At 42.5% G+C, this 26339-nt stretch overlaps 2 protein-coding genes across 7 annotated transcripts in view; both read right to left on the reverse strand.

Moving 5' to 3' along the window:
* The window catches only part of NF2 (NF2, moesin-ezrin-radixin like (MERLIN) tumor suppressor), an 81197-nt gene that overhangs the window by 52464 nt on the left and 2394 nt on the right, over positions 1-26339 (reverse strand). For all 6 annotated transcript variants that reach the window (XM_087423986.1, XM_087423987.1, XM_087423989.1 and 3 more), the window contains exon 2: positions 552-677. In XM_087423986.1, coding sequence (XP_087280112.1) covers positions 552-677 — 126 coding nt within the window. The remainder of the gene's footprint in view (positions 1-551; positions 678-26339) is intronic.
* On the reverse strand, positions 4886-5447 carry LOC106801718 (costars family protein ABRACL). Its single transcript, XM_014787008.2, has one exon. It carries the CDS (start codon positions 5344-5346, stop codon positions 5101-5103), a length of 246 nt encoding a protein of 81 aa, XP_014642494.1. The 5' UTR covers positions 5347-5447; the 3' UTR covers positions 4886-5100.

The following is a 26339-nucleotide window of genomic DNA, read 5'->3' on the forward strand; positions in this document are numbered from 1 at the left end:
ACTTGTCTACCATGCTCAGAAGCCCCAGAAAATCTTGAGGACAAAATGGACATTCTTTCTTCACCATAGGGACCAGGGCACTCTTTATTCCTTAGATCATTAATGATTAAATTGAGTTGGGCCATGGTATTTCTCAAAAAGACTTTAAAAAAATTCCCTAAAGAACATGAGCCCCAAGAAAATCTTTCAAAGACATAAATCGAAAAAAAAAGATAATATAATAGTAATTTTTATTCATAAAGCCTGACTAGTGGTTCAATAGACTGAACAGCATAAAGCCAGAAGCAATCAGCCTGGTGACAATGAGTGAAGAAGCCAGGGATGGCAGCTGTTTAATTCTGGTTGGATCTGCCTGCCTAGGAGAGCCTGTGAGGGGCAGAAAGCCTGTGGCATCTCCAGGACCCACTTTCTGCATGACTTACTTCAGGACTTGCCCCATTCTCTACGATGTACCCGTAATGCCTCACGATGAGGAAATAAGCTAGGCATGTGCTCAGGGACAAACCAGAGTACACATCAGCCCCACTGGTTTCATCCAGTTCCAGCCCAACCTTCTTGTCCATTTTGAGCCAGGCCACGGTGTCCTTGATTGTGTACTGCAGTCCAAAGAACCAGGTTTCCCGAAGCCCCAGGGTCCGGCACACCAAATCAAATAGGTCCTTCCCTTTCCACTTCATCTGCAATATAACAAACCAACAGGGAAGGACATTGTGAGCAAAAGTCATAATCCACTCACACAAAAACCTTTTCTCTGGGCTCCCTTCTCCCAGATTCCAAAATGTGGGGATGACACTAAGACAGCTGACGAGCACAGAATTCCTAAATAATTTTAAAGCTTCCTACACAAAATCATGAGTGGGAAAATACCAATTAGAGCTTAATGGCGGCTTAATCACTGCAAAGCACACACAATACCTCCCTTGGACAGTTCCTTACAGATCTTAATATCCCCAAAGCTAATTTAGGAAAGCTAGTAAATAAGCACTCTCATTTAGGAGAGTCTAGCTTCTTGAGTTAACCCAGGGACATGGCTAGCTTCTAGGGACATTAATTTCCTTGAGATTTTGTCGTTGACTTTTTTTTTAAATCATGACTCTGCCCTTTGATAAAAGGCTAGTGTTTTTTTAAATTTAAAGACTGGGTTTACTAGAAGTTTTTTTAAAAAGCAATATAGGGGAGGAAATTGGAACCAAAGTCATAAATCATGAAGAAAAAGAACAATTAGAGACCAGTCAATCCAATTACAGGTCTCTCCTATCACGATGAGCAACTGAGGCCAAAGGGGCGGCGACGCACCCACAGTCACATGGAGCAATTTCAAACTCTAGGTATCTAAACCCAGGGGACGAATAGACACCAATACACTGCAATGTGCTTATCCTATAGCCTCACTTCCAAAAGGACCTGAAGCAAGGGCTGCTAAGCCCTTTCTTCACCTATTCAATCTTGTAGCTGGAAAAGCAAGTTCAACATCTTAATAGTGGAAGAAAATGCCCACCAGCTTAGTAAATGTTGCCACCTTGTGGTTTTCAAGTTAAATCACCCAGGATGTTCCCATACTACCTCTTAGCTGGTGCTCGCCCCCCAAATCCAATGGCCCTAAGTATCAGGTGGACATTCAAATGTACACCTGGGTACAGTTAATGAACACATAAGACACATCACAGAGATGGTGGTCATAATAAGAATAATCTTGGGATTCAAAGACAAGGTCGCCCGAGACTGGAACAGCAAGACCACTAGACTGCAGAAGCATCCATCCTTCTCCTGCCCTCATTAGAAATCTCCACCCAATGTCCTGGCACACTGAAGACGCATAATGAAAGGGAATGGTAAAAAATTTAGGGTTCAGACACTTGTTATAAAAGCTAGCAGGAAAAAAATAAGTTAGACCTCTAATATCTGATTGGCTTTTGCTAAAACCTGATTCTACAGGGGATTTTTCAAGTAGGCCTTCTATTTTTAAAATATGTGAATGAACAGTGTGTTCTCTATGAGGTGTTCAACAGCAAAGCCCATCCCTTCTCTGTGTTTACAGTCGAAGTCAAATTGCAAAGTAGCAACCTAGATGGAAGGACACCAAAGCCGCAGCAGACAAGTGGTTGGGATATGGATCGGCTTTGTCCTTCACCACGGCCTCTTCTCCTATATGTTCTTCTACCTCTGCCCTGTCCCCTCTCTGTGACTTTAGTGCGGCCCCTGGAACACTACAAAGGTTGAGGTCTTTATAAATTACTTTAAGTAGAATAAAATAAAATGACAAGTTTTATTTACTTTTTTTCTTTTTTTTGTGAAGAAGATCAGCCCTGAGCTAACATCTGCCAATCCTCCTCTTTTTGCTGAGGAAGACTGGCCCTGAGCTAACATCCATGCCCATCTTTCTCCACTTTGTATGGGACGCCGCCACAGCATGTCTTGCCAAGCAGTACGTCGGTGCGTGGCCGGGATCCGAACCAGTGAACCCTGGGCCGCCGCAGCAGAGTGCGTGCACTTAACCACTTGCACCACCGGGCCGGCCCCGAAAAGTTTTATTTTAAAAGATGATCTCCTTCCCTTTTTTTAAGACTTAATAGGGCCGGCCCTGTGGCTTAGCGGTTAAGTGCGCGCGCTCCGCTGCTGGCGGCCTGGGTTCGGATCCCGGGCGCGCACTGGCGCACCGCTTCTCCGGCCATGCTGAGGCCGCATCCCACATACAGCAACTAGAAGGATGCGCAGCTATGACATACAACTATCTACTGGGGCTTTGGGGAAAAAAAAGGAGGAGGACTGGCAATAGATGTTAGCTCAGAGCCGGTCTTCCTCAGCAAAAAGAGGAGGATTAGCATGGATGTTAGCTCAGGGCTGATCTTCCTCACAAAAAAAAAAAAAAAGACTTAATAATGCTTGTTGGCACTCCCATTTCCCAGTCTGACAATAGGACAAAGGGTTTTTTAATTCACAGCAGGTTTTAATTCCTACAGGCAGACTTCACTAAAGAAAAGTTGTTTTGGAAAACTAGAAGCTTCAGGATGCTGATTATCCTCTTGTCTCTATTTTAAGGCAGTACATAGTATATAAATTATAAATGACTACCTTGCTACAAGGTAATGTAACACTAAAGAACAGACATTAACTTGGAGAAGTTAAACACCCAAGGGCCAAGGAGATCAAGGTAACGATTCCCAATCTGCCATAACTCACGGCCATGGCCGGGCCGGGCTTTGGCATCAAGGGGCTGTCTGCGAGTGGGATGTGCAGTGCATGTAAACGAAAGCTGCGAAGCGAATGATGAGTGAATTTCCTGATTTGGGAGTTTAAATTCTCAAACATAATATTGTATCAGTGCAATTTTCCTACATTCCTTTCCACTTCTTTGTTTTTAAAATGCAAAATTATATTTATTGAATGCAAAGAGACAATGTCTTTGTTCTCATGGAGCTTGCAATAAAGTGAGGAGGGGGAAAAATTCTCACACCGATTCAGAATGCCCTACTTAGATTTTTAACTTTGACTCTAAGAATCGTAGTGTCAGAGCTGGAAATGAGCCTGAGTAATTTACCTACTGTAGACCCATCCCCTTTCTGTACAAATAAGGAAACTCAGTCACAGATTCTTTGGCAGCCTGCTAAAGCCCACAGTGGCCTTTTTCATGGTGATCTAAGGTAGGCATCCCCCCACCCAGTTCCTCAAGCGCCTCTTTTCCTGCTCTGTGGGATTCCTTTCAGCTTGCTCTCCACCAGCACTCCCCAGCCACCTTTTCCACAAGTAACGGGTGTCATAACACTGTTCTCCCACCCTGAAACAAAATCATTCTTGGAAGAGCCAGATATTGCTCCTTCACAGCTCAATGTGAATTAAAGCCTCTGCTACCTCTCTTTTATTCTTTCAACAAGTGTTACAGAGCATATCCTACATGCCAAGCAATGTTATACACTGAGGACACAAAATGGTGGCAGCACGGTCCCCACAGGAGACTCAAGCAAGGACCCAGGTCGGAAAGGGCTTTAGAGAACAAGTGAGAGTTAGATGAAGGAGAGAAGGAAATAAGTCTAAAAAAAAAAGAAAATCATGATATCTACAGTGAACTGCAAGTCATCTGGTAGAGCTGAAACAGACAGCCTGAACTCAGGAGGGGGCCTGGTGGGAATGGGGTGTGATGCAGGCCAGGTGGCTCGCCGTGGAGTCTTTGAAGACTCTTGGCAGAGGAGTGATGGGATCAGATCTGCATTCTGGAATGTTACCTGACAAAAGGATGGAGAATGGGTTGGAGGAAATCAAGAAGGACAGAAAGGAGGCGAACTCCTGCCTTCATGAAGGCAGTGGGAGGGAGAGAAAGCCTGAGAAATGGAAAAGAGGCAGAGTCACAGAACTGGTGCCTGAATGCCGGTGGGGACTGAAGGAGAAAGAATCAAGAGGGCTGCTCGCATCTCTGGCTTGAGCACCAGGTGGTTCCACTAAAATAGATATGGAATACAGGAGAAGTAGCAAGTTTCAGGGGAATAGATGAGCAATTAAGCTTTAGACAGGATAAGTTAAGGTGCCTGAGGAAACCAGGTAGAGATGACCTCCATACATATGACTTAAAGTCTTAGCTCTATTTATAAAAGAAAATGTTCTACCTTTAAGTAATTAAGAAGTTTTTCTTTTTGGTTAAATCTTAACCTCCAACATGTTGTTTACCTACATGAGGTTGTACTTTTCTTTTTTTTTTTTTTTTTTTTTAAGACAGTTACATGTTTTTATTACGTAAATGTTATAACGTTCCTTGTGGGAGCTGGTCTTCAGTTTACTTCTTGCTTTCACAGAATGTCAAGTATGTGTAGAAATTGTCTAAGAATGATTTATGAAACAAGCACTCTTGCACCCACACTAAAAAAAGCCTCAGTGCCTATATTTTCCAACCAGATTCCTGAGAAAAATGATAGGTTATATTTATTTTACAGTGTCATACATAAATTCTCTTTCAAGATATAAAAAAGGACAGACTTCTGAAATGAGTCTCCTTTTGTTTACAAAGTTCTATAAAAATACATAAAGTATGTTCATATGTTTGCCCTTTGACTTAATATTCCAGTTTACCAGCAACAAAAAATAACAATAAACAAAGATATGCAAACCACATTAATCTTGCAGCAATATAATGTCAACATCATCATGAACACCTTGCAGAAGTAGCTCTCCTGGGTATGTGACAATCTTCCTTCGTTTTGCAGCTTTGAGAGTTCCTACCAATGCTTCAAAGAGGTTGGCACATTTGTCGTCTTGGAAGAGGACCCCAAATTTCACACTTAACTTCCCATCAGCATTTTTTGAACCCAGACGATGAATTTCCTCCACTAAGAGGTTAACCTCGTGATCCACGTTCATTGCTGCTTCTCCGCCTCCTTTTCTTTTCCGATGAAAAACTGGTGCACGTCGGTGCCAACCCGGCTATCCTCTCCAGCGCACTAGGGAGGAAGAGCGAGGTTGTACTTTTCAACATGCCCTTCCCCAAATGTATGAGGCTTGCTTAGTCCTCCTAAGTTGGCTTTTTACTTCTTTACAGAAAAGAACCATTGGTCACAGTTGCTCCAGGTGGTTCTCAGGACACCCTGTGAAGGGAGGTCTTGGGATGTGAATGGGGCTTCCCTGGTGCTGGCTGACTCGTGGGTTCGTGACCATGCTCATCTTTATAGTTTCATCAGCGATCCACCGCACTGTGCTGATGCTGTGAAGTCATCTGAACATCTCCATAGATTGTAGGCACTTCAGAAGAAGAGCAACATCAGTCACCTCTCTGTTCCCCACAGTGCCCAGCCAAGGATATACACACAAGACACGGCAAACAATGGCCATCCAACGGATGACCTGACGCCTTCAAAAACCCAAGGCTCTAAAACTTACAGCAAAATTAACCCCCATTCATCCTTCAACAAATGTGATGAACAGACATTGTGCCCAAGCACCACCCGAGGTGCAGGGGATAAATGGGGGAAAAAAGAGACAGTCTCTGCTCTCACAGAGCAGGTCTAGGGCATGAATCAGGAACAGACAATCACCTCCCTCATCCCACACGTAAAAATCAACTCCAGGTGTGACTGTCAGCACTACAACACTTGTGAGTACCACAACAGGGCGACACCCAGGGGCTGTAGGGACCCACAGGAATGGACTCTCTATCTTGGAGGGGTGGGAAATGGCATCTACGCTGACTCTCCAGGTGGGGAAGGGGAGCCAAGCGAAGACTAGGCTTGGGGAAGGAGGAGTGAGCAGGGAAGTATGTTCCAGACAGAGGCATACGCAAAGGTCTAGAGGCAAAAAAGCTTAGATGGTCCTTGTAGGAAATGAAAGTATAGTAGTTCAGTTTAACTGGCAAATAGACTGGAGAATACTGCTATGCTTCCAAAAGGACCAAAACTAGAATCTAAAACCAATTCTTTGTCAACTGTCCATCTCTACCTCTCTCATGTGAAGCACAGAACACAGAAAGTTATCTGAGTAACTGTTTTCTCCTTTTTCCCAAAGATGGATGCCTCAGGACATTAGGGCATAATTCTTTCCAGGAACCAGTCTAAAAGGCATAGATAGGCAATGGTTATCTAACATAGGTAAGAGTCTCAGTGCTGTCACTGTGTGACCTTGGGCAAGTTATTGAACTTCCTTGTGCTTCTCAATGGGGATAATAAACAGAACCTGTCTTAGCAGACTCATCCAAGGATTAAGTGCATTAATATATTTAAAAAGCTTAAGACAGTGCTTGGCCCACAGTAAATACTCAATAAAGCGTAGTTATTATTCATTCTAACCCTGTCTCTTCTCCTTATATTCTTAAGTGGCCCTGTTTAAAGCCTCCAGTCCTGTCTCACTTCATGGATGATGGATGACAGATCAGAAAGGGCACCATTAATTCTCATCGAGCTAACCACGCTATCACTCATTTGAAAAACATTTATTGAGCACCCACTACGTTCTAGTCATTGTGCCTGGCACAAGAGATAAATGATGAATTCAGGACAAGAGACTGTCCCTATTCATGTCTGACAGGGAAGACAGGTAAATGGATAACGAAAACGCAACCTGGCAAATGCTAACAGAACAGAGTGCTTTGGGAATATGACTCGGGCCTGAGGTCTGGGGGGTGAGGGGCTTCACTGAGGAGACGCTGCCTGAGCTACGTCTCGAAAGCCAGCCGGTGGTTGCTCTCTCTGGTGAAGGGGCTGAAGAAAGGAAGGTCATGCCAGCCAGAGGGAACAGCATGTCTGCCGCTTGGGTCCAAGCTGTTGCAAAGCGAAGGAATGTTCTTTGCACTTTTCTAGGATCTGACAAGCAGCATAATTATGCTATCTGCAGTACTGAATGTTCAATGCAGCACTGAATATGCAGCTTCAGCCCCATGCGTGCGACAGTTCGGACTCTCCACAGTTGGGTAGGAACCAGGTTGCTCAGGCACTGGTTCTGAGCAGTCATGCATCCCATAACAATACCTGCCAGGTCTCTAAGAAGCCACAACCAGTGAGATGAGTCTCATGTTTATTTTTTTTATTAAAATATTTCCTTTTCTGACACCTGATCACACACAAGCCTTTCAGGCTTTGCACTTATATTACTTAAAGACCTTTTTGTTAGGGTTTGTAATTTTTCCTGAATAGACTGCCAAAAACAGAACAGCTCCTGGTTCTGATTCAACATTCATTTAAACCCATCTCCTTCCACTTGGCCCGAGTGTTCAAACTGCTCCACCGACACCAGTACAGCTCCTTGCCTCATCTCAGCCTAGTGGAGGAGAGGGAGGCTAAGATGCAGAGGCTCATTTTGCAGACAGAAAAAGGTGGAGGAAATGCGAAAGGTGATTTGAGAGGGAAGAAAGAGAGAAAGGAGCACAAATCTGGACTCCACAGTGAGTAAGCACCTGCTCCGCAGGCCTCGTCCTCAAGATGCCCTTCAAGCAAGGGGCTAATGACAGTGAGTCTGGAAGGAAGATGCTTCTTGCTTTGTGGCTGTGCTCTCCCATTACTTTACAGGCTGCAGTGCTATTTCACAGATATACACTTGTGCCTGTATCAAAGATAGATGTGTATGAACTTTATAAACAGGACTAAGTGCTGTCAGCTTGTTATTTTTTGTAGGGGCTGAATTTATGAGCTTTACCCAGAGTGAAGTAATTGTAATTTATCAACCTAGAATGTTTTAAGTAAATAGCACTAAGCACTTACCCTCCACAGCAGGAACGTAGCTGGAATGCAGCACTTTTCTGGGTGGGAGGCACTGGCACCAATAACCTACAGGGCTGATTGGGGTCTATTAACCAGGGAAGTGTTATGAATAACGTCCACAACAGTCATCTTACAACTGGCCAAGTTTAGGCTCATAACCTTAAAACTATGATTGTTTTTCGCTTTCCGTCTTCACAGTGCATTTCTCCCACTGCTTTCTTTGGGCCACGCAGCCATCGACAATCGAATCTCTCTCACTTGCTGATACAACCATGTAGGGTGAGTAAGAAACCAGCCACATGAGGAGAAAAGACCACAGCTAAGAAAAAGACAACTTTCCTCAAGGAAGAGAACCGAATTTGGCTGCCATATGTGAAATGCCTAAGAATCAGAACACACAGAGAAAAGTCGGCTTTACAGAGAAGACTCAAACCTGGAAAAAGCTACCGGAGAAGCAGCATTCTGTTTCACTGAGGTCTGGGTGACAAGATTATCAGCCACGCAAGGAATGCTATTTGACTGGCTGCCTCTCCACAGAAAATGAAAGACAACCAACGAACCCAGCATTTGCTTATCAGGGCTTCTTCTAATTAGCTCACAAGCTGCCCTAGCATTTGCCGTAAGAATTGTCAAAAGGTCAGCTCCCTTACAGAGAGAGCACCAGAAGGAAGTGCGCCTCCCCAGGCTCAGGACACGTGCTTACCGTTATCTCAGAAATGGAAAACCAAGGGCGACTGTGATTTCCCCTTCAACATTTATCCCTAACTGACTTTTGCAGTCACGGCTGGCCTGCAAGAACCGATTCATAGAAGACTGGAGAATTTAAGATGCTAATGGACCAGATCCAAACCAGATGTACAACTTTTATTTGTCCATTTTGAAACAACAGACACCAAATACTTCAATTTACAAGATAAACACAATGGAAAGAGTTATAAAAATGATTTTTCTGTGAAGTGAATAATGAGTTCTATTAAAATCTATTCTGGTTAATCAGAGATGATAAAAAAGTGCAATAGGGCTGGCCCCGTGGCTTGGTGGTTAAGTGCGCGCACTCCGATGCTGGCGGCCCGGGTTCGGATCCCGGGCGCGGACCGAGGCACCACTTCTCCGTCCATCCTGAGGCTGAGTCCCGCATACAGCAACTAGAGGGATGTGCAGCTATGACATACGACTATCTACTGGGGCTTTGGGGGAAAAAATAAATAAATAAAATCTTTAAAAAAATAAAAAATAAAAAAAATAAAAATAAAAAAGTGCAATAATGCCAGTGTAAAACCGACACTCCCCGATACAGGGTGTGGTATCACCATACCACAGAAGCAGGTTCTTGTGTCTCATGAACTTAAACTGCAAAACTATCGTGCCATTTCCGGTTGCAGTTAAAGGATGCACCACTCCTACTCGGCCATTATTTCTCAACATGAGGGAAAAGGGGATCCTCCAAATAGAAACAGGATTTTAGCAAAAAAAGAGATTCATTTCTCTACCCTACCAATCACGACCCCTACATCCCTTATCTAACTATGGGGAAAATCTCAGAAACCTGAAACCTCTTCTTTGCAAAAAAATTCCAACTTTAATTTCTTGCCCTGTCAGTTTCTGCCATTATCAAACACAGCAAGTAATTTTTCTCTCCCAGTCTTCCAGTCGTCTGTTAGTATGCCGAATCTATTTAAATTATTGGTTTCAAGGCCCTCCACCAATTACTTCCTCTCTCCTTCAACCAACTGCCCTCCTTGTTACAATCCAGCCTGCACCCTCCCAACTCAGCAAACCTATGTGCTTCCATTTATCCATAACCAGACCTTCCTAAGATCCATTCCTTTATCTCACCGCTGTCCCCTCCCCCATACAATACCAGGTACATGAGTCAGTATGTACTTTATATACACGGAAAAATGAGGTGTCTGTCTTTCCCCAAGATTCCTGTCTGTCCTCCAGTTCTGCAGATCACAAACTCCTTGAAGCCAAGGGCTACTACACACACACACACACACACACACACACACACACACACACACACACACCCTTTAATTCTCCCAGAACCCAAGCAGTGCTGCACAATCTGTGGCCACTCCATGAACGCTTGTGGTTGGCTGATGATGTTGATGATAATGATGATGATAACTAGATGAGGCTTCCGAGTAGAACAGTCTTCTAAGTAGTGATTGCAATGAAGCAAGAATTTATTACACTCCTTATTAAAATTCTAATTGCATAATTGGGCCTTAAGGTATATGTTTTCCCCCTTCGGTGACACATAGTGATTTCCTCTCTCTAAAAATACCTTGGCAAGGAAATCTAAATCTCAAAGAATCAACCAAGAAAAATTTCCACAGAACAAAAGAGTCTAGTAAGAAACAAATCATAGCACCTTGGGAAGCCACAAAATGGAGGTTTTTAAACTCCAATAAGTCTTTCAAAACAAAATGAATTACAGGTTTTTAGGGGAATACATTCCTTATGTGTGGAGCTTCTGGCACGTTTCCCGCTGAAGTGGAGAGAGGTCACGGCAGCAGCAGTGAACCCAGAGAGGGGACCTGTGTCCTAAACTACCCCCCTCTACCACACACAAGCCAAAACCTCGGGTGAGCCACACAGCTCAACTGGGCCTCAGTTTCTTCGCCTGTCAATCTCTTATGCCTCTTGCAATGCCCAGATTTTATGATGCTCCGAAAAAAAGACGAGGCGCTTCAAAGTCGGCTGACAGATGACAAAGCAAAAAGAAACAATACAGTGTGGTGCTACAAAAGCAATACAATCCCACAAAAGTAAAGAAGACAATCGCTGTCTTTGGAATTTGGCTCACAACATGAGAGCAATCATGGCCTTGTCAAATAGCTATAAAACACCCAAACCCGCTGTGTTGGCAAAGTCACTTAACCTCTCTGGGTCTCAGCTGCCACAACCGTCAAGTGGTCTTTCACGTTTAACACCCTCTGAGCCTAGAGCTTGAGACAGTTTTGCATAAACCATGTAGGACTTTTTTCATTGCTATAATAATTTTCTTTTAATCCTTTAACATCCCATTCCACATCTTAAAATCATTTTCAGGGGTGTAAATGACACTTAACATTTCATTTATGTGTGCTTTCTACATTCTTTTCCTTTACTCAGGTTCTGCTATTGCTATCGTGTTCCTTACTTCTAATAATCAAGAGGGGACTGTATGACAATGAACTCTCTAATGTAACAAAAAATGGTAATTACAATGCTGCTGAAAAATAGAAGCTTTTTAGCACCTAGCACGCTATTGATATTCAGCAATTATCAATGATGACAAATGTTTGAAATACTGAGAATAAAAATTCTGCAGAGAGCTACAAATGGGAAACAATAGTAAATTCAGTGCAGATAGATACAAAGCTAAATTTCACATGTCTAGGGCCGGCCCTGTGGCTTGGTGGTTAAGTGCGCGCGCTGCAATGCTGGTGGCCCGGGTTCGGATCCCGGGTGCGCATTGAGGCACCACTTCTTCGTCCATCCTGAGGCCGAGTCCCACATACAGCAACTAGAAGGATGTGCAGCTATGACATACAACTATCTACTGGGGCTTTGGGGGAAAAAATAAATAAATAAATAAAATTATAAATTTCACATGTCTAAATGTGAGGTAAAACTAGCAGACTATGAAATAACAATCCATGACTAAGTATCACCAAACCGAGTAATTCATCATGCCCTGGACATTGCAAAAATTGTAATTTGTATTTAAAAGTGCATTCCTTCAAAAAAGCTCCCAGCACAACAAAACTCAAACATAATCCACTCATGCAAACCAGCTCACGTAGAACCCAGACCCTAGCCCAGAAAGAAATTTTAAACATTCTCTTTCTAGCTCAATCTTTTGATTAAGTTTCACGGTCATCAATGATAAGGACACTGACTTGAACACATTGGAAGGTACAGTATGCGTGGGTAGGACTGGTAAAAATATCTGCAGATGGATGAGAACTACTGTGGGTTGAAGACTTTAACAAATTTATGAGACTGATTTCATCTCAAATCAATATGAGTAGGATGCTAGATAAATATACTGTTGGTGGATTTAAAACCACAGATCAGGGGGCCGGCCCGGTGGCGCAGGCGGTTGGGTGCGCGCGCTCCGCTGCGGCGGCCCGGGGTTCGCTGGTTCGGATCCCGGGCGCACACCGACGCACTGCTTGGCGAGCCATGCTGTGGCGGCGTCCCATATAAAGTGGAGGAAGATGGGCACGGATGTTAGCCCAGGGCCGTCTTCCTCAGCAAAAAAAAAAAGAGGAGGATTGGTGGATGTTAGCACAGGGCTGATCTCCTCACAAAAAAAAAAAAAAAAAACCATAGATCAGTTCAGATAAGTTTAGTAATTTCTCTGGGCTTCAGTTTTATCTGAAAATCAAATGATCAAAACTACTAAAAATTGGAGGCTAAAACTGGCAAGGTGGAGGGGAAAGCCATAAGTAACATAACTCACTAACGAAAGTTTCTGTGAATTTTCCAAAGCTAGGTCCAAATGCGGCAAGAAGCAAAAAGGACGGTAGTGAGAGTTGGAAGAGGAAAAGGCCTGACGACGCCTTTAGAAACGATGTGCTCTGACCCCACCTAGTGGTGCTGAGCGATTCCTGAACTGGGACCAGCACCTTCAGTCCCGGCACTGGTCACTGAAGATTTGATTAAAGATTTTTTTCCCCAAAGTCAGCACTAGTTTGGTAATAAATTTTTACGTGCTAAAAATATACTAAAACGTGGATTTAGAATCTAAATCAGACAAAGCACAGACAGGAGGATGGAACACATCATCCTGTAACAAACCAGAGAAGCCTCATCACTAGCTGGCTAAAAAGATTAGCAGTTCTGAGAAAATTCAATTCTGGATTTTTAAGACCTCAAACGCTTTAACTTCTGAAATAAAAAAAAACAAGCACCAAAAATGTTCTGGGACAAGAATGCAAACCTAGCACGAATAACTCAAGTCATTCAAAACAAAGAAAAGAGAAACATTTCAAAACGACACATTAGAGAGAAAAGAATGGAGAATAATCAACTATGAAAGAAATCAGAAAAGAATCCTGTTATCACAGTGGACATTAAGCTAAATAGAGATCAATTATATAGCACTTTACAAAAAAGAAGATCCCGGGCTGACCCCGTGGCTTGGTGGTTAAGTGCGCGCGCTCCGCTGCTGGCGGCCGGGGTTCGGATCCCGGGCGCCCACCAACGCACCGCTTGTCTGGCCATGCTGAGGCCGTGTCCCACATACAGCAACTAGAAGGATATACAACTATCTACTGGGACTTTGGGGGAAAAATAAATAAATAAATAAAATTATTAAAAAAAAAAAAAGATCCCTAAACAGGAATAAGAGGTAAGGTAAAGCTCATTATGTTTAAACTAATTATAGTCTACGGGGTCTACAATTACAAAGGCATGGATAACCCAAAGAAGGTTCAAAGAAAATGAAGGAGATGATTAAAGGAGAAAATTTCACAGTGCCTCTAGCATGAGCCTCTTCCTCTTTGTTCCCACACTCCCAACTCATGATAACATAAGAAGCTAATATTTACCAAGTGCTTACTATGGTCAGGCCCTGGGCTAAGTGCCTGTAAAGGTCCATCTCATTCATGCCTTGAAACAATCCTCTAAGAAAAATACTATTATTCTCCTCATTTTACAGATGTGGCAACTGAAGTTTAGAGAGGTAAGTCCAAGGGGAGCAGGTGGCAGTGGCAGGGCTTTACCCAGGCCAACCAAGCCCTGCTATCAGGACGCCAGCTCTTGTTCCCTAAGCAGTATTCTTCCCGTCCTCTACAAGATTTCTCTCACATCTACATGCTCAAATTCTGAGAGGACTTCCCACCTAAGAAGGAAATATGAAGGAGAGAGTTGTGCAATGAGCTTCTTCTGCCCAGATCACCTAAAATGGGATGTTAAAGCTGAGGGCCGGGACCGGCCAGGTGGCATAGTGGTTAAGCTCACACACTCCGTTTCAGCGGCCCAGGGTTCGCAGGTTCGGATCCCGGGCGTGGACCTACACACCACTCATCAAGCTGTGCTGTGGCAGCGTCCCACATACAAAATAGAGGAAGACTGGCACAGCTGTTAGCTCAGGGACAATCTTCCTCAAGCAAAAAGAGGAAGGTTGGAAACAGATGTTAGCTCAGGGCCAATCTTTCTCACCAAAAAAAAAGCTGAGGGCCTTTGAAATCAAGTTCTTCCCTCTCATTTTTCAGATGGAGAACTGAGGCCTGGGGGAAAGAACAGATGTGCCCAGTGTCACACAGAGGAGCTCAGCCTAGAAGCCAGGTGTTCAAACACCAGTTCAGGGTTCTCAATGGTTTTACACAAGTAACACTCTGACTGTGCACCAGGACCAGACACAGGAAAGTGTACTGACCTCCTGAGCCCAACTCTGGCCAGGCTTGACCCAAGAACTGCCTCCTGCTTGGCTGGCCTCGGGGCCTGAGGACTGGCTCTGGACCTTGGTACCTCCTGAATCTTTGGCCTAGGAGGTCTTCTGCTCATTCTTGATCACAGAAGACCCTGATCTCTGGCGTCGTCCTCCTAGTGCCCAGGCCTTTGGATTCACTAGACCCTTATACCTGTCTAGTTCTGTCCCAGCCCCTGGCTAGTTCAGGTTTCAGTGTAACACCTGGCCCAAAGCGGCTGTCTTCTAATTGGGCTCCTTGTTTCCAATCTCTCCCCATCCCCACTCCCAAACAGTCCAAATCATTCTGCATGCCAACCACTTTAAATCACTCTCCTGGTAAAAACCTCAAAGCTCCCCATTGCATCTGATGAATACAAGCTTCTTAATCTGGCCTTCAAGGGCCTCCAACATCTGGCCTGAACCTACCAATTCAAACACATCTCTCCCCTCTCCCTCTTCAAACCACAGGATCCCCATCCACTGCCTTTGCTCGAGCCACATCCACCGATCCATTGACAGGAATGTTCTTTTTTTTTGTGAGGAAGATCAGCCCTGAGCTAACATCCATGCTAATCCTCCTCTTTTTGCTGAGGAAGACCAGCTCTGAGCTAACATCTATTGCCAATCCTCCTCGTTTTTTTTTTCTCCAAAGCCCCAGCAGATAGTTGTATGTCACAGTTGCACATCCTTCTAGTTGCTGTATGTGGGACGCCGCCTCAGCATGGCCAGAGAAGCGGTGCGTTGGTGTGCGCCCGGGATCCGAACCCGGGCAGCCAGTAGCAGAGCACGCGCACTTAACTGCTAAGCCACGGGGCCAGCCCGACAGGAATGTTCTTTCCCTGCATTTGTGGACACAAACCTGCCTTCACAGCCAGGGGCAGGCATTGGGGCAGGGGTGCCCCATTCACCCCACTGCACAGTGATTCCTCTTTCTCTCTCAACAGTAACACACCCTCATTTGATATATATATACCCCTTTGTGTTATCTTTTCATGTGTGTCCTGTTTCTCTAACTAGATCATGACCACCTTGGAAAGCTAGGACTTTTCCCTCTTAATATCTTTCTGTGTGTCCAATGCCTTAAATACCGGCTGCTCCAAAAGTGAACTGCAGGGGATGTGGGGGATGGAGAGGGGGGTGGACTTTAACAAAGTCAGATAATTAACTTTCCAAGATTCATGAAAGGGTCTCAGAATAGAGAGGTCAACCAATTACTATCTGTGTGGACACACCAAATATTACGAGAAGACACCAGGTTGAATACAGGGAATATTCTGACCATACAGCATGTTAAATATGCAACTAGAAAATACTTAACTGTTACAAAATAAGTTTCACTTTAGGTCAAAGGCAAGGAATTCCAAGTAGATCATGGCAAGTGAAAAGGATTCACTTATGGAAAATGTCCATTTGATTCAAAAAGACAAATTAGACATCGAGGTAATGTGGCAGGGGCTGTCAGTCACATCATTCACCAGCCAAAAATTGAGGCCCACTGACAAGTCCACAAAATGGTTCTGAAATAGTATCTTACACCAAATGCAATAAATAAAATAATGCCATAGACAAACAGTTGTTGAGTTAGGAAGTTCTTTGAAAGATCTCAATTCTACTTTCTTTTTCCTGTTTACCAAATACTTAAGTTCTCTCCAGGTTTCTAACTTTTTCTCTCCTTTTTCTACTCGGAGCTTCCTATTCAGGTAGCATAGTATAGTAGAAAGAGGGCTGGACTGGCAGACAGATGACCTGTGTTCAAATCTCGGCCCCATGATTTAGTAGCTATGTGGTGGTCTTGGGCACAAAGAGGAGGGAAACACTTGAGCAGAGCCTAGAAGAAGGAGAACGCCTACGCCAGGAGACAAGTGAGAAAAGCATTGCAGACAAAGGGAACAGCCTACACAAAGGCAGCAGTGTGAAAAGAGCTTGGCACTTTCAAGAAAGAGCAACAACGACAATAGGCCCACAGCAAAGAGGGTAGGTGAGGAAGTGCAGGAGGCTGGGAAATGGAGCCAGATGATGAGGCCCTGCATTTCTTTCCTTTTACATGATAACCCTTACATGGAACTTACCTTGTGCCAGGTGCTACCCTAAGTATTTTACCAATAGAAATAATAACTCAATTTTAATCCCTGTAACAACCCTGTGCAGGAAGAATTATTACAATCCCCACCTTACAGATGAGGAAACAGAGGCATGTGAGAGGGTTAAGGAACTTGTCTAAGGTCACTCAGCGGGTTAGGGGCAGAACCAGGGATCAGGCTCCTGAGACCATGCTTGTAACCTCTAGGCTGTGCTGCCTCAACAGCCCCAACCAGAAAACTGGAGCCTGGGGCCGGCCCAGTGGCGCAGCGGTTAAGTGTGCACGCTTTGCTTTGACGGCCCGAGGGTTCGCAGGTTTGGATCCCAGGCGCGGACCGACGCACCACTTGTCAAGCCATGCTGTGGCGGTGTCCCAGATAAAGTAGAGGAAGATGGGCACGGATGTTAGCCCAGGGCCAATCTTCCTCAGCAAAAAGAGGAGGATTGGCATGGATGTTAGCTCAGGGCTAATCTTCCTCACACACACACAAAAAACTGGAGCCTGGGCTAATACCTACTCGACTTACTTGAAAGCCTCCTTGTGAGGTTCAAAGAAGCAACTGTTGGCCTCACTGATCATTACTGAGTTAGATGGTGTGCCCATCTATTCTCCCATTACCTACCTGCCCCTGTCCTTCTCTTTCTCTTTTGGAATAGACAATGGCTCCACTGGGACTTTAAGAAGCCTATTTACCCTGCCCAAGCCTCCATTTCCCCCTCTGAAAATGAAGCCAAAGACAGCATACATCCTAAATAGGTCTTGATAACTGCTAAGTCGTGTTCACTGCCAGATAGTTCAGAAACTATCTGCTGAATAAATAAACAAACGAGTCTCCATTGTGAGTGTCAAATGAGATAGTGTGATTAAAGCATTCAGCATGGTACCCGGCACACAATAACTGCTATTCCCTAGCCCCTCCTCCCACAAAAGAGCAGACATGGAGTCCAGGGGACGGCAGCACTGGTCAGTATATGCCCTGCTTCCTTCTTCACCAGCATGACTGCTTTCATCACTCACCCTTGATTGTCCATGTCCCAGATCTGCGGCACCCATGCCACCCACGAGCACTGCTTAAACCCCATGGGAGAGCCCAGTGATAAGGCAGAAACAGTCTTTCTTCTGAAATAAGAAGAAAAGTTTCTCAGTGCCCTCATATAGAATACTATTACTATACACAACCAAGCAATGAAATCACCACCACTGCCCTTCTGGAGTTTACATCCTAGAAGGGAATCATTTGCCTAAATCTTGAAGTGTCTAGGATTTCACATCTTACTGAAAATACCAGCGTTGTTCTTTCTGTTTTCCCCTTTCGAGAGCTTCTTCTGTGATGGACGACTTCATGTCCACTTGTATGTTGGAATGATCTGTAACACTGGTATTTAATCCAATCATAATCCCACTTGGGTATGTGAAAACATCTAGGATGCTAACCTACAGGAGAAAGTGGCTTTGTTTTCAATATGAGATGGTATTAGAATCTTTCACAACTCAATTTTGAGAAAATTTTTCAAATTTGGCTCTTCTTACTGATAGACTGAATTATCAGAGCAAAATTCCAACCTAGATAAGAAATAACCATTTAGCCTCCTGGCAAATTACTTTCAGCACCCACTTTCTCAAAATGACAAATATCAAACCTTTCAAGTGGAAAAATCCTCCAAAGCATCAAGCCAATTGTGCAATGCAGCAAATAGCGCAAGAAAGATTTTTTTCCCTATCTCTGCAGCAAAAAAGTCTGAACTTATTAGCATAAGGTAATATGATTCATATGTTAACTACCACTGGTGCTGAAATTGAGTCCTTCCTAGAAAGCCACCTACATTTGACCTCAATAAAGCCAAGAATTCCTCAAGTACCATTTCTCTTCTTTTTTTCAAAATGCATCTGCCATCTCCTTGCATTAGCACCTTCCTCAATTAACGTACAATATAAAAATAGGGCAAGAGAGTAAGACGAACAGCTTCTCAGAGATCTTAAATCCAACTAGCATTACTTTCGACAGAATATTTGAACATCGTTTACAAACACGTATTTTACTGGAAATTTGAGGTTCAATGAGATGCAATGGCTTGACAAATCACAACAGGGCAGTGCCCATGTTGACCCAAGGCTCCTACTTTAGGCCAATTAGTCCCTTCCTTTCTGCCCAGCACTACGCATTCCATGAATTCTTATAACAACCTTGTAGGGTCAGTAATATTAGTTCCATTTTACTGATGTGGAAACTGAGGTCCAGAGAGCATAAGTATCTTATCCAAGCTTTAAGTAGTTTAGCTGGAATTCAAGCTCAGGTCTGTCTTACTTCAAACCCTATGCACTTTCTACTACTGCTTTACTACTCAATGTGGTCCCTGGACCAGTAGCACTGGCATCACTTGAGCGCTTGTTAGAAATGCAGATTTCTCAGTCCTACCGCAGAACTACAGAATGAGAATCTGCATTTTACTAAGATCCTCAGGTCGTTTATTTGTAAAGTTTGAGAGACTCTACACTATAACACTCTGCCTCTCTGAATATGGCTACTATTATCCCTTTCTGTAGATCAGTGGTTCTCTATGTGGTCGTGGGGTGAGGGAGGAAAGGGGAGGGGAGGGTGATTTCCCCCCAGGGACACTTGACAATGTCTGAAGACATTTTTGGTTGTCACAACTGGGGTGGGGTAGTGGGTAGAGGCCAGAGATGCTGCTAAACATCCTAAAATGCACAGGACAGTCCCCCACCACGAAGAATTATCCAGCCAAAATGTCAATAGTGCCAAGGTTGAGAAATCCTGCTATTGCTGATAATACTGTCCATCCTCTTTGGGGTCTGTTTAAAGAAGAAAAAACAAGAAATTTTTCACGGCAAAATTATGGCTGAAGAAATATCATACAAAATTCCTTTCCCTATCGGTCAGTCTCAGTCCCTCACAACATTTATCAAATAGTAACTTAGATCAGGGGTCAGCAAAATATGGGCCATAAGACAAAACCAACCCACTGTTTGTTTTTGTGCAGTTTGAGAGCTAAGAATGATTTTTACATTTTTAAATCATTGAAAAAAAATTTTAATAACATTTCACCACTTGTGAAAATTATATGAAATCCAAATTTCAATGTCCATAAATAAAGTTTTATTGAAACAAAGTCGTGTCTATTATTTTTAATTTGAACAAAGGCTGCTTTTTTAAAAACAGCCTTATTGAGATATAATTCACATATTTTAAAATTCACCTATTTAAAGTGTATATCAATGGTTTTTTGCATATTGACAGAGTTGTGCAATCAACATCACAATTTTTTTTTTTTTTTTTGGTGAGGAAGATTGGTCTTGAGCTCACATCTGTGCCCACTTTCCTGCATTTTGTACGTGGGACACCACCACAGCATGGCTTGATGAGCAGTACGTAGGTCAGCGCCCAGGATCTGAACCTGTGAACCCCAGGCCACCAAAACGGAGTACGCAAACTCAACCACTACGCCACTGGGCCCGCCCCATCATAGTCAATTTTAGAACATTTTCACCACCTCAAAAAGAAACCTTGTACCCTTTAGCTGTCATGCCCCTATCCCCGCACCCCCTTTTCCCAGCCCTAAGCAACCACAAATCTACTTTCTATCTCTATCGATATCCCTAGTCTAGACTTGCATATGAATGGAATCATATGTGGTCTTTTGTGACTGGCTACTTTCACTTATCATAATGTTCTCAAGTTTCATGCATGTTGTAGCATGTATTGGTACTTCATTCCTTTTTATTGCCAGACAATATCCCATTGTACTGACATACCACATTTTTTTTTTTTTTAAGATTTTATTTATTTTATTTTTTCCCCCCAAAGCCCCAGTGGATAGTTGTATGTCGTAGCTGCACATCCTTCTAGTTGCTTTATGTGGGACTCGGCCTCAGGATGAACGGAGAAGCGGTGCCTCGATGCGCACCCGGGATCCGAACCCAGGCCACCAGCATCGCAGCGCGCGCACTTAACCACCAAGCCACGGGGCCGGCCCATACCACATTTTGTTTACCTACTCATCAGCTGATGGACATCTGGGTTGTTTCCACCTTTTGGCTATTACGAATAATGCTGCTATAAACATTCATGTACAAGTTTCTCTGTAGACCTATATTTTCACTTCTCTTGAGTAAATACCTATGAGTCAAATTGCTGGGTCATATGGTAACACTATGTTTACTATTTGAGGAACTGCCAGACTGTTTTCCAAAGTGGCTACACCATTTTACATTACTTTTTTTTTTTTTTATTAAATATTTATTTATTTATTTATTTTTCCCCCCAAAGCCCCAGTAGATAGCTGTATGTCACAGCTGCAAATCCTTCTAGCTGCTGTATGTGGGACGCACCCTCAGCATGGCGGGAGAAGCGGTGCGACGGTGCGCGCCCGGGATCCGAACCCGGGCCGCCAGCAGCGGAGTGCGCGCACTCAACCTCTAAGCCACGGGACCGGCCCATCCATTTTACATTACTATTAGCAGTGTATGAGGATTCCAATTTCTCCACATTCTCGCCAACACTTGGTATTATATGCCTTTTTTATTCTAGTCATCCTAGTGGTTGGCTCCCATTGTGGTGAAGTGGCATTTCATTGTAATTTTGATTTGTATTTCCCTGATGACTACTGATGTTGAGCATCTTTTCATGTACTTATTGGCCATTTCTATATCTTCCTTGGAGAAATGTCTATTCAGATCCTTTGTCCATTTTTTAATTGAGTTATTTGCCTGTTTATTACTGAGCTATAGGAGTTCTTTATATATTTTAGATATAAGATCCTTATCAGATAAGTGATTTACTAATATTTTTTCTTATCACCTTTTTGGTGTCCTTCAAACCACAAAAGTTTTTTATCTTGATGAGGTTAGTTTATCTATTTTTTTCTTTTGTTGCTCATGCTTTTGGTGTCATATGTAAGAATCCTATGCCAAATCCAAAGTCATGAAGATTTATTCCTATGTTTTCTTCTAACAGTATTATAGTTTTAGTTCTTACATTTAGGTCTTTGATCCATTTTGAGTTAATTTTTGTATGTGGTGTGAAGGAAGGATTCAACTTCATTCTTTTGCATGTGGCTTATCCAGTTGTCTCAGCACCAATTGGTAAAAAGATTATTCATTCTCCCAAAGAATGGTCTTGGCACCCTTGTCATAAATCAGTTAACCAAAGAAGTATGGGTTTATTTCTAGACTCTCAATTCTATTCCATTGATCTATATGTCTATCTTTATACCAGTACCACACTATCTTGATTATGATTGTTTTGCAGTAAGCATTGAAATCAGGAAGTGTGCATCTTCCTACTTTGTTCTTTTTCAAGATTGTTTCTTGGGTCTCTTGCAATTCCATATGAATTTTAGAATCAGTTCGTCAGTTTCTACAAAGTAAATTGGAATTCTGATAGGGATTGTGTTGAATGTATAGATCAACTTGGGGAATACTGCCATCTTAACAATGTTAAGTCTTATGATCCATGAGCAAGGAATGTTTTTCCATTTATTTAGATCATCTTTAACTTCTTTCAAAAATGTTTTATAATTTTCAGAGTATAAGTTTTGCACTTCTTTTGCCAAATTTATTCCCAAGTATTTTATACTTTTTGATGCTATTGTAAATAGAATTTTCTTAATTTCATTTTCATATTGTTCATTGCACAGATATAGAATTAGTTAATTTTTGTATATTAATCTTGTATTCTGTAACCTTGCTGAACTTGCTTATTAGTTCTAATAAATTTTCAGGGAATCCTTCAGAGTCTGTATATAATACCACATTATCCGCGAATAGAGATAATTCTACTTCTTCTTCCCAATACGTATGACTTTATTTTATTCTCTTGCCTAATTATCCTGGCTACAACCTCCAGTACAATGTTGAATAGAAGTGGCAAGAGTAGACATCCTTGTCTTGTTCCCGATCTTACGGAGGAAGCATCCAGTCTTTCACCATTAGGTAGGATATTAGCTATGGGTTTTTCACAGATGCTCTTTTTTTCTTTTTTTTGCTGAGGAAGATTAGCACTGAGCTAACATCTATGCCAATCTTCCTCTATTTTGCATGTGGGTCGCTGCCACAGCATAGCCAACAAGTGATGTAGGTCTGCGCCCAGGATCTGAACCAGTGAACCCAGGGTGCCGAAGTGGAGCGCGCCGAACCCAACCACAAGACCACAGAGCCAGCCTCCACACATGCTCTTTATCGGGTTGAGGAAGTCCCCTTTAATTCCTATTTTTGTTGAGTGTTTTCAATATAAAATGATGTTGGAGGGCAGGCCCCGTGGCTTAGCGGTTAAGTGCGCGCACTCTGCTACTGGCGGCCTGGGTTCGGATCCCGGGAGCGCACTGACGCACCACTTCTCCAGCCATGCTGAGGCCACGTCCCATATAAAGTAGAGGAAGATGGGCACGGATGTTAGCCCAGGGCCAGTCTTCCTCAGCAAAAAGAGAAGGATTGGCATGGATGTTAGCTGAGGGCTGGTCTTCCTCACCAAAAAATAAATAAATAAATAAATAAATAAAATGATGTTGGATTTTGTCAAGTGCTTTTTCTGCATCAATTGAGATGACCGTGGATTTTTGTTTTTTATTCTATTGGTATGATACATTAATTGATTTTCAGATGTTAAACCAACCTTGCATTCCTGGAATAAATCCCACTTAATTATGGTATATAATTCCTTTTATATGTTGCTGGATTCAGTTTGCTAGTATTTTTGTTATGGACTTTTGCTTCCATATTCATAAGATATATTGGTTTCTAGTTTTCTTGTCTGGTTTTGGTATCAAGGTAATGTTGGCCTCATAAAATGAATTAGAAAGTGGTCCCTCCTCTTCTATTCTTTTGGAAGAGTTTGTGAAGAATTGGTATTAATTGCTCTTGAAATATTTGGTAGAACTCAGTGGTGAAGCTCTCTGGACCTCTACTGGGTAGAGCCTGGGCTTTTCATTGTGGGTAGTATTTTTATTATTAATTTACTCTCTTCACTTGTTATAGGTCTATTCAGATTGCCTCTTTCTTCTCGAGTCAATTTTAGTAGTTAGCGTCTTTCTAGGAGTTTGTCTATTTCATTTAATTTATCTAATTATTTGGTGTACAACTGCCATTTTACTTTTTGTTTGCTATGTGTCTTATGTCTTTTTTTGTTTCTCTATTCCTCATTTACTACTTGCTTTTGCATTAAGTGAATATTTTCTAATAAAGCATGTGAACTTCTTTAATGATATTTTTCTACTATGTATTTAAGATTTTCTTTTTAAGTGGTTACTCTAGGGTTTACCATATAATCCTGACTTATTAGAATCAGTTTCAGATTTATGCTAGCTTAATTCCAATGATATATAGAAATGTTACTCCTATAGAGCCCTACTCTCTTTCCCTCTTTTTTTTTTTTTTTTTTGTGAGGAAGACTAGCCCTGAGCTAACATCTGTTGCCAATCCTCCTCTTCTTGCTGAGGAAGACTGGCAGCAGGCTAACATCGTGCCCCTCTTCCTCTACCTTATATGGGACCCCGCCACAGCATGGCTTGACAAGCAACATGTCTGTCCACGCCCAGGATCCGGACCCGTGAACCCCAGGACGCTGAAGCGGAGCACACAAACTTAACCACTACACCACCGGGTTGGCCCCCCTCTTTCCCTCTTTTTTGTAGTATCACTGTTATATATATTACATCTATTAAGGTTACAAACCCAACAATACGTTGTTATGGTTATTACTTTACCATCTATAGTCATTTCCTTAGCCCATTATAGCTTTGCTCCCACCCACCTCCTTTGCACTATTATTGGCAAGTATATTACATATATATTACATTTCTATACGTTATAGGCCCAACAGTATCACTTTTTAAATCAGTTAAGAGAGGGGCCGACCCCATGATGTAGCGGCTAAATGCATGCACTCCGCTGCTGGTGGCCCGGGGTCGGATCCCGGGCATGCACTAAGGCACCGCTTGTCAGGCCGTGCTGTGGCGGCATCCCATATAAAGCAGAGGAAGATGGGCACAGATGTTAGCCCAAGGTCAATCTTCCTCAGCAAAAAGAGGAGGATTGGTATGGATGTTAGCTCAGGGCTGATCTTCCTCACACACACACACACAAAATCAGTTAATTTATACTGATTGCGTATAATTAAATTATACGCATTTATACTATCTTTTATAATTATATAATCACCTTTACCAACGCTGTTTTTTTTCATGTGGATTTGAATTACTATCTGAGTTCACTTGCTTTCAGCCTGAAGAATTTCATTTAGTATTTCTTGTAAGGTAGATCTTTAAGCAAAAAATCTGTTTTTGTTTATCTGGGAAAGTCTTTATTTTACCTTCATTTTTGAAATGTCCTTTTCATCTACAGCCAGCTGTACTGGATAAAAGTTTCTTAGTTGACAAGTTTTCTCTTTGAGCATTTTGAAAATGTTATCCCACTGCCTCTGGCCTCTACAGTTTCTGCTGAGAAGTCAACTGTTAATCTTATTGGGGTTCACTTGTAAGTGCCAACTCATTTTTCTCTTGCTGCTTTCAAGATTTCCCCCTTGTCTCTGACTTTCAGCATTTTTAATATGACGTGTCTGCGAATCTCTTTGTGTTTATCCTCCTTGGAGTTCACCCAGCTTCCTGAATGTATAGGTTATTGTTTTTCAATAAATTTAGGAAGTTTCAGCCATTATCTTTTTGAATATTTGTTCTCTCTCCTTTCCTTCTGGTATTCCCATCACACATATGTTGGTAACAATGATCTCTCACATTTCTCTGAGGCTTTGTACATTTTTCTCCATTCTTTTTTCTCTCTACTCTTTGGCTTGCATAATCTCTATCAATCTATCTTAAAGTACACTGATTCTTTCTTCTGCCAGTTCAAATCTACTTGAACCCCTCTAGTGAATCTTTTATTTCAGTCATTGTACTTTCCAACTCCAGAATTTTAATTTGGCTCTTTTTTATAATTCCCATCTCTTTATTGATATTCTCTATTTGATGCAAAAAATATCTTTATACATTCCTTTACTTCTTTAATCATGCTTTCCTTTAGTTCTGTGAACATATTTATAATGTATACTTTGAAATTTTTTTGTTAAATCTGACATCTAGTAGCTCTCACAAGCAATTTCTGTTGCTAGATTTTTCCACCGTACGGATCATACTTCCCTGTTCCTTTGCATGCCTCATAATTTTTCATTGGAAACTAGACATTTTAGATAACATATTATAGCAACTCTGAGGACTGCCCCCCCGCTCCAGGGCTTATTATTATTATTTGCCTGTTTATTTGTTTAGTGACTGGCGAGACTGTTTTAGTGAAATCAATTTCCCTCATACAGTGTTAAGGCCTATGTTGTTGCTCCTCAGGGAGGTGCATCTCTGGGTATGCCCACAGTCACCCTGGATGACAGTGGTTTTAGCAGGGGTCTGTTCCTCTCCTTCCCTGATCATGCCCAGCTGTTAAACTCCACTCACTGTGGTATATTGTTCTATTATTTTCAACAATGCTCAGGGTGTAATTTGCTCTACAAAGTAATCCAATCAAAAGGTGGCTTTTTGAGGAAACAGTTTCTGAAATTAGTGTTTGATATTTGTTCTGACGCCAAGAGGGCTCTTCCCAGTTGTCTTATTCCCTGATTCTCTCCTGCAAACTACTTAGCCTACAGTCTAGGCTGTTATCTTCATTAGATCTACAAATG

This window comes from Ceratotherium simum, chromosome 35, assembly GCF_057802395.1.
Source record: "Ceratotherium simum simum isolate JZ-2026a chromosome 35, ASM5780239v1, whole genome shotgun sequence".
Classification (NCBI taxonomy): domain Eukaryota; kingdom Metazoa; phylum Chordata; class Mammalia; order Perissodactyla; family Rhinocerotidae; genus Ceratotherium; species Ceratotherium simum.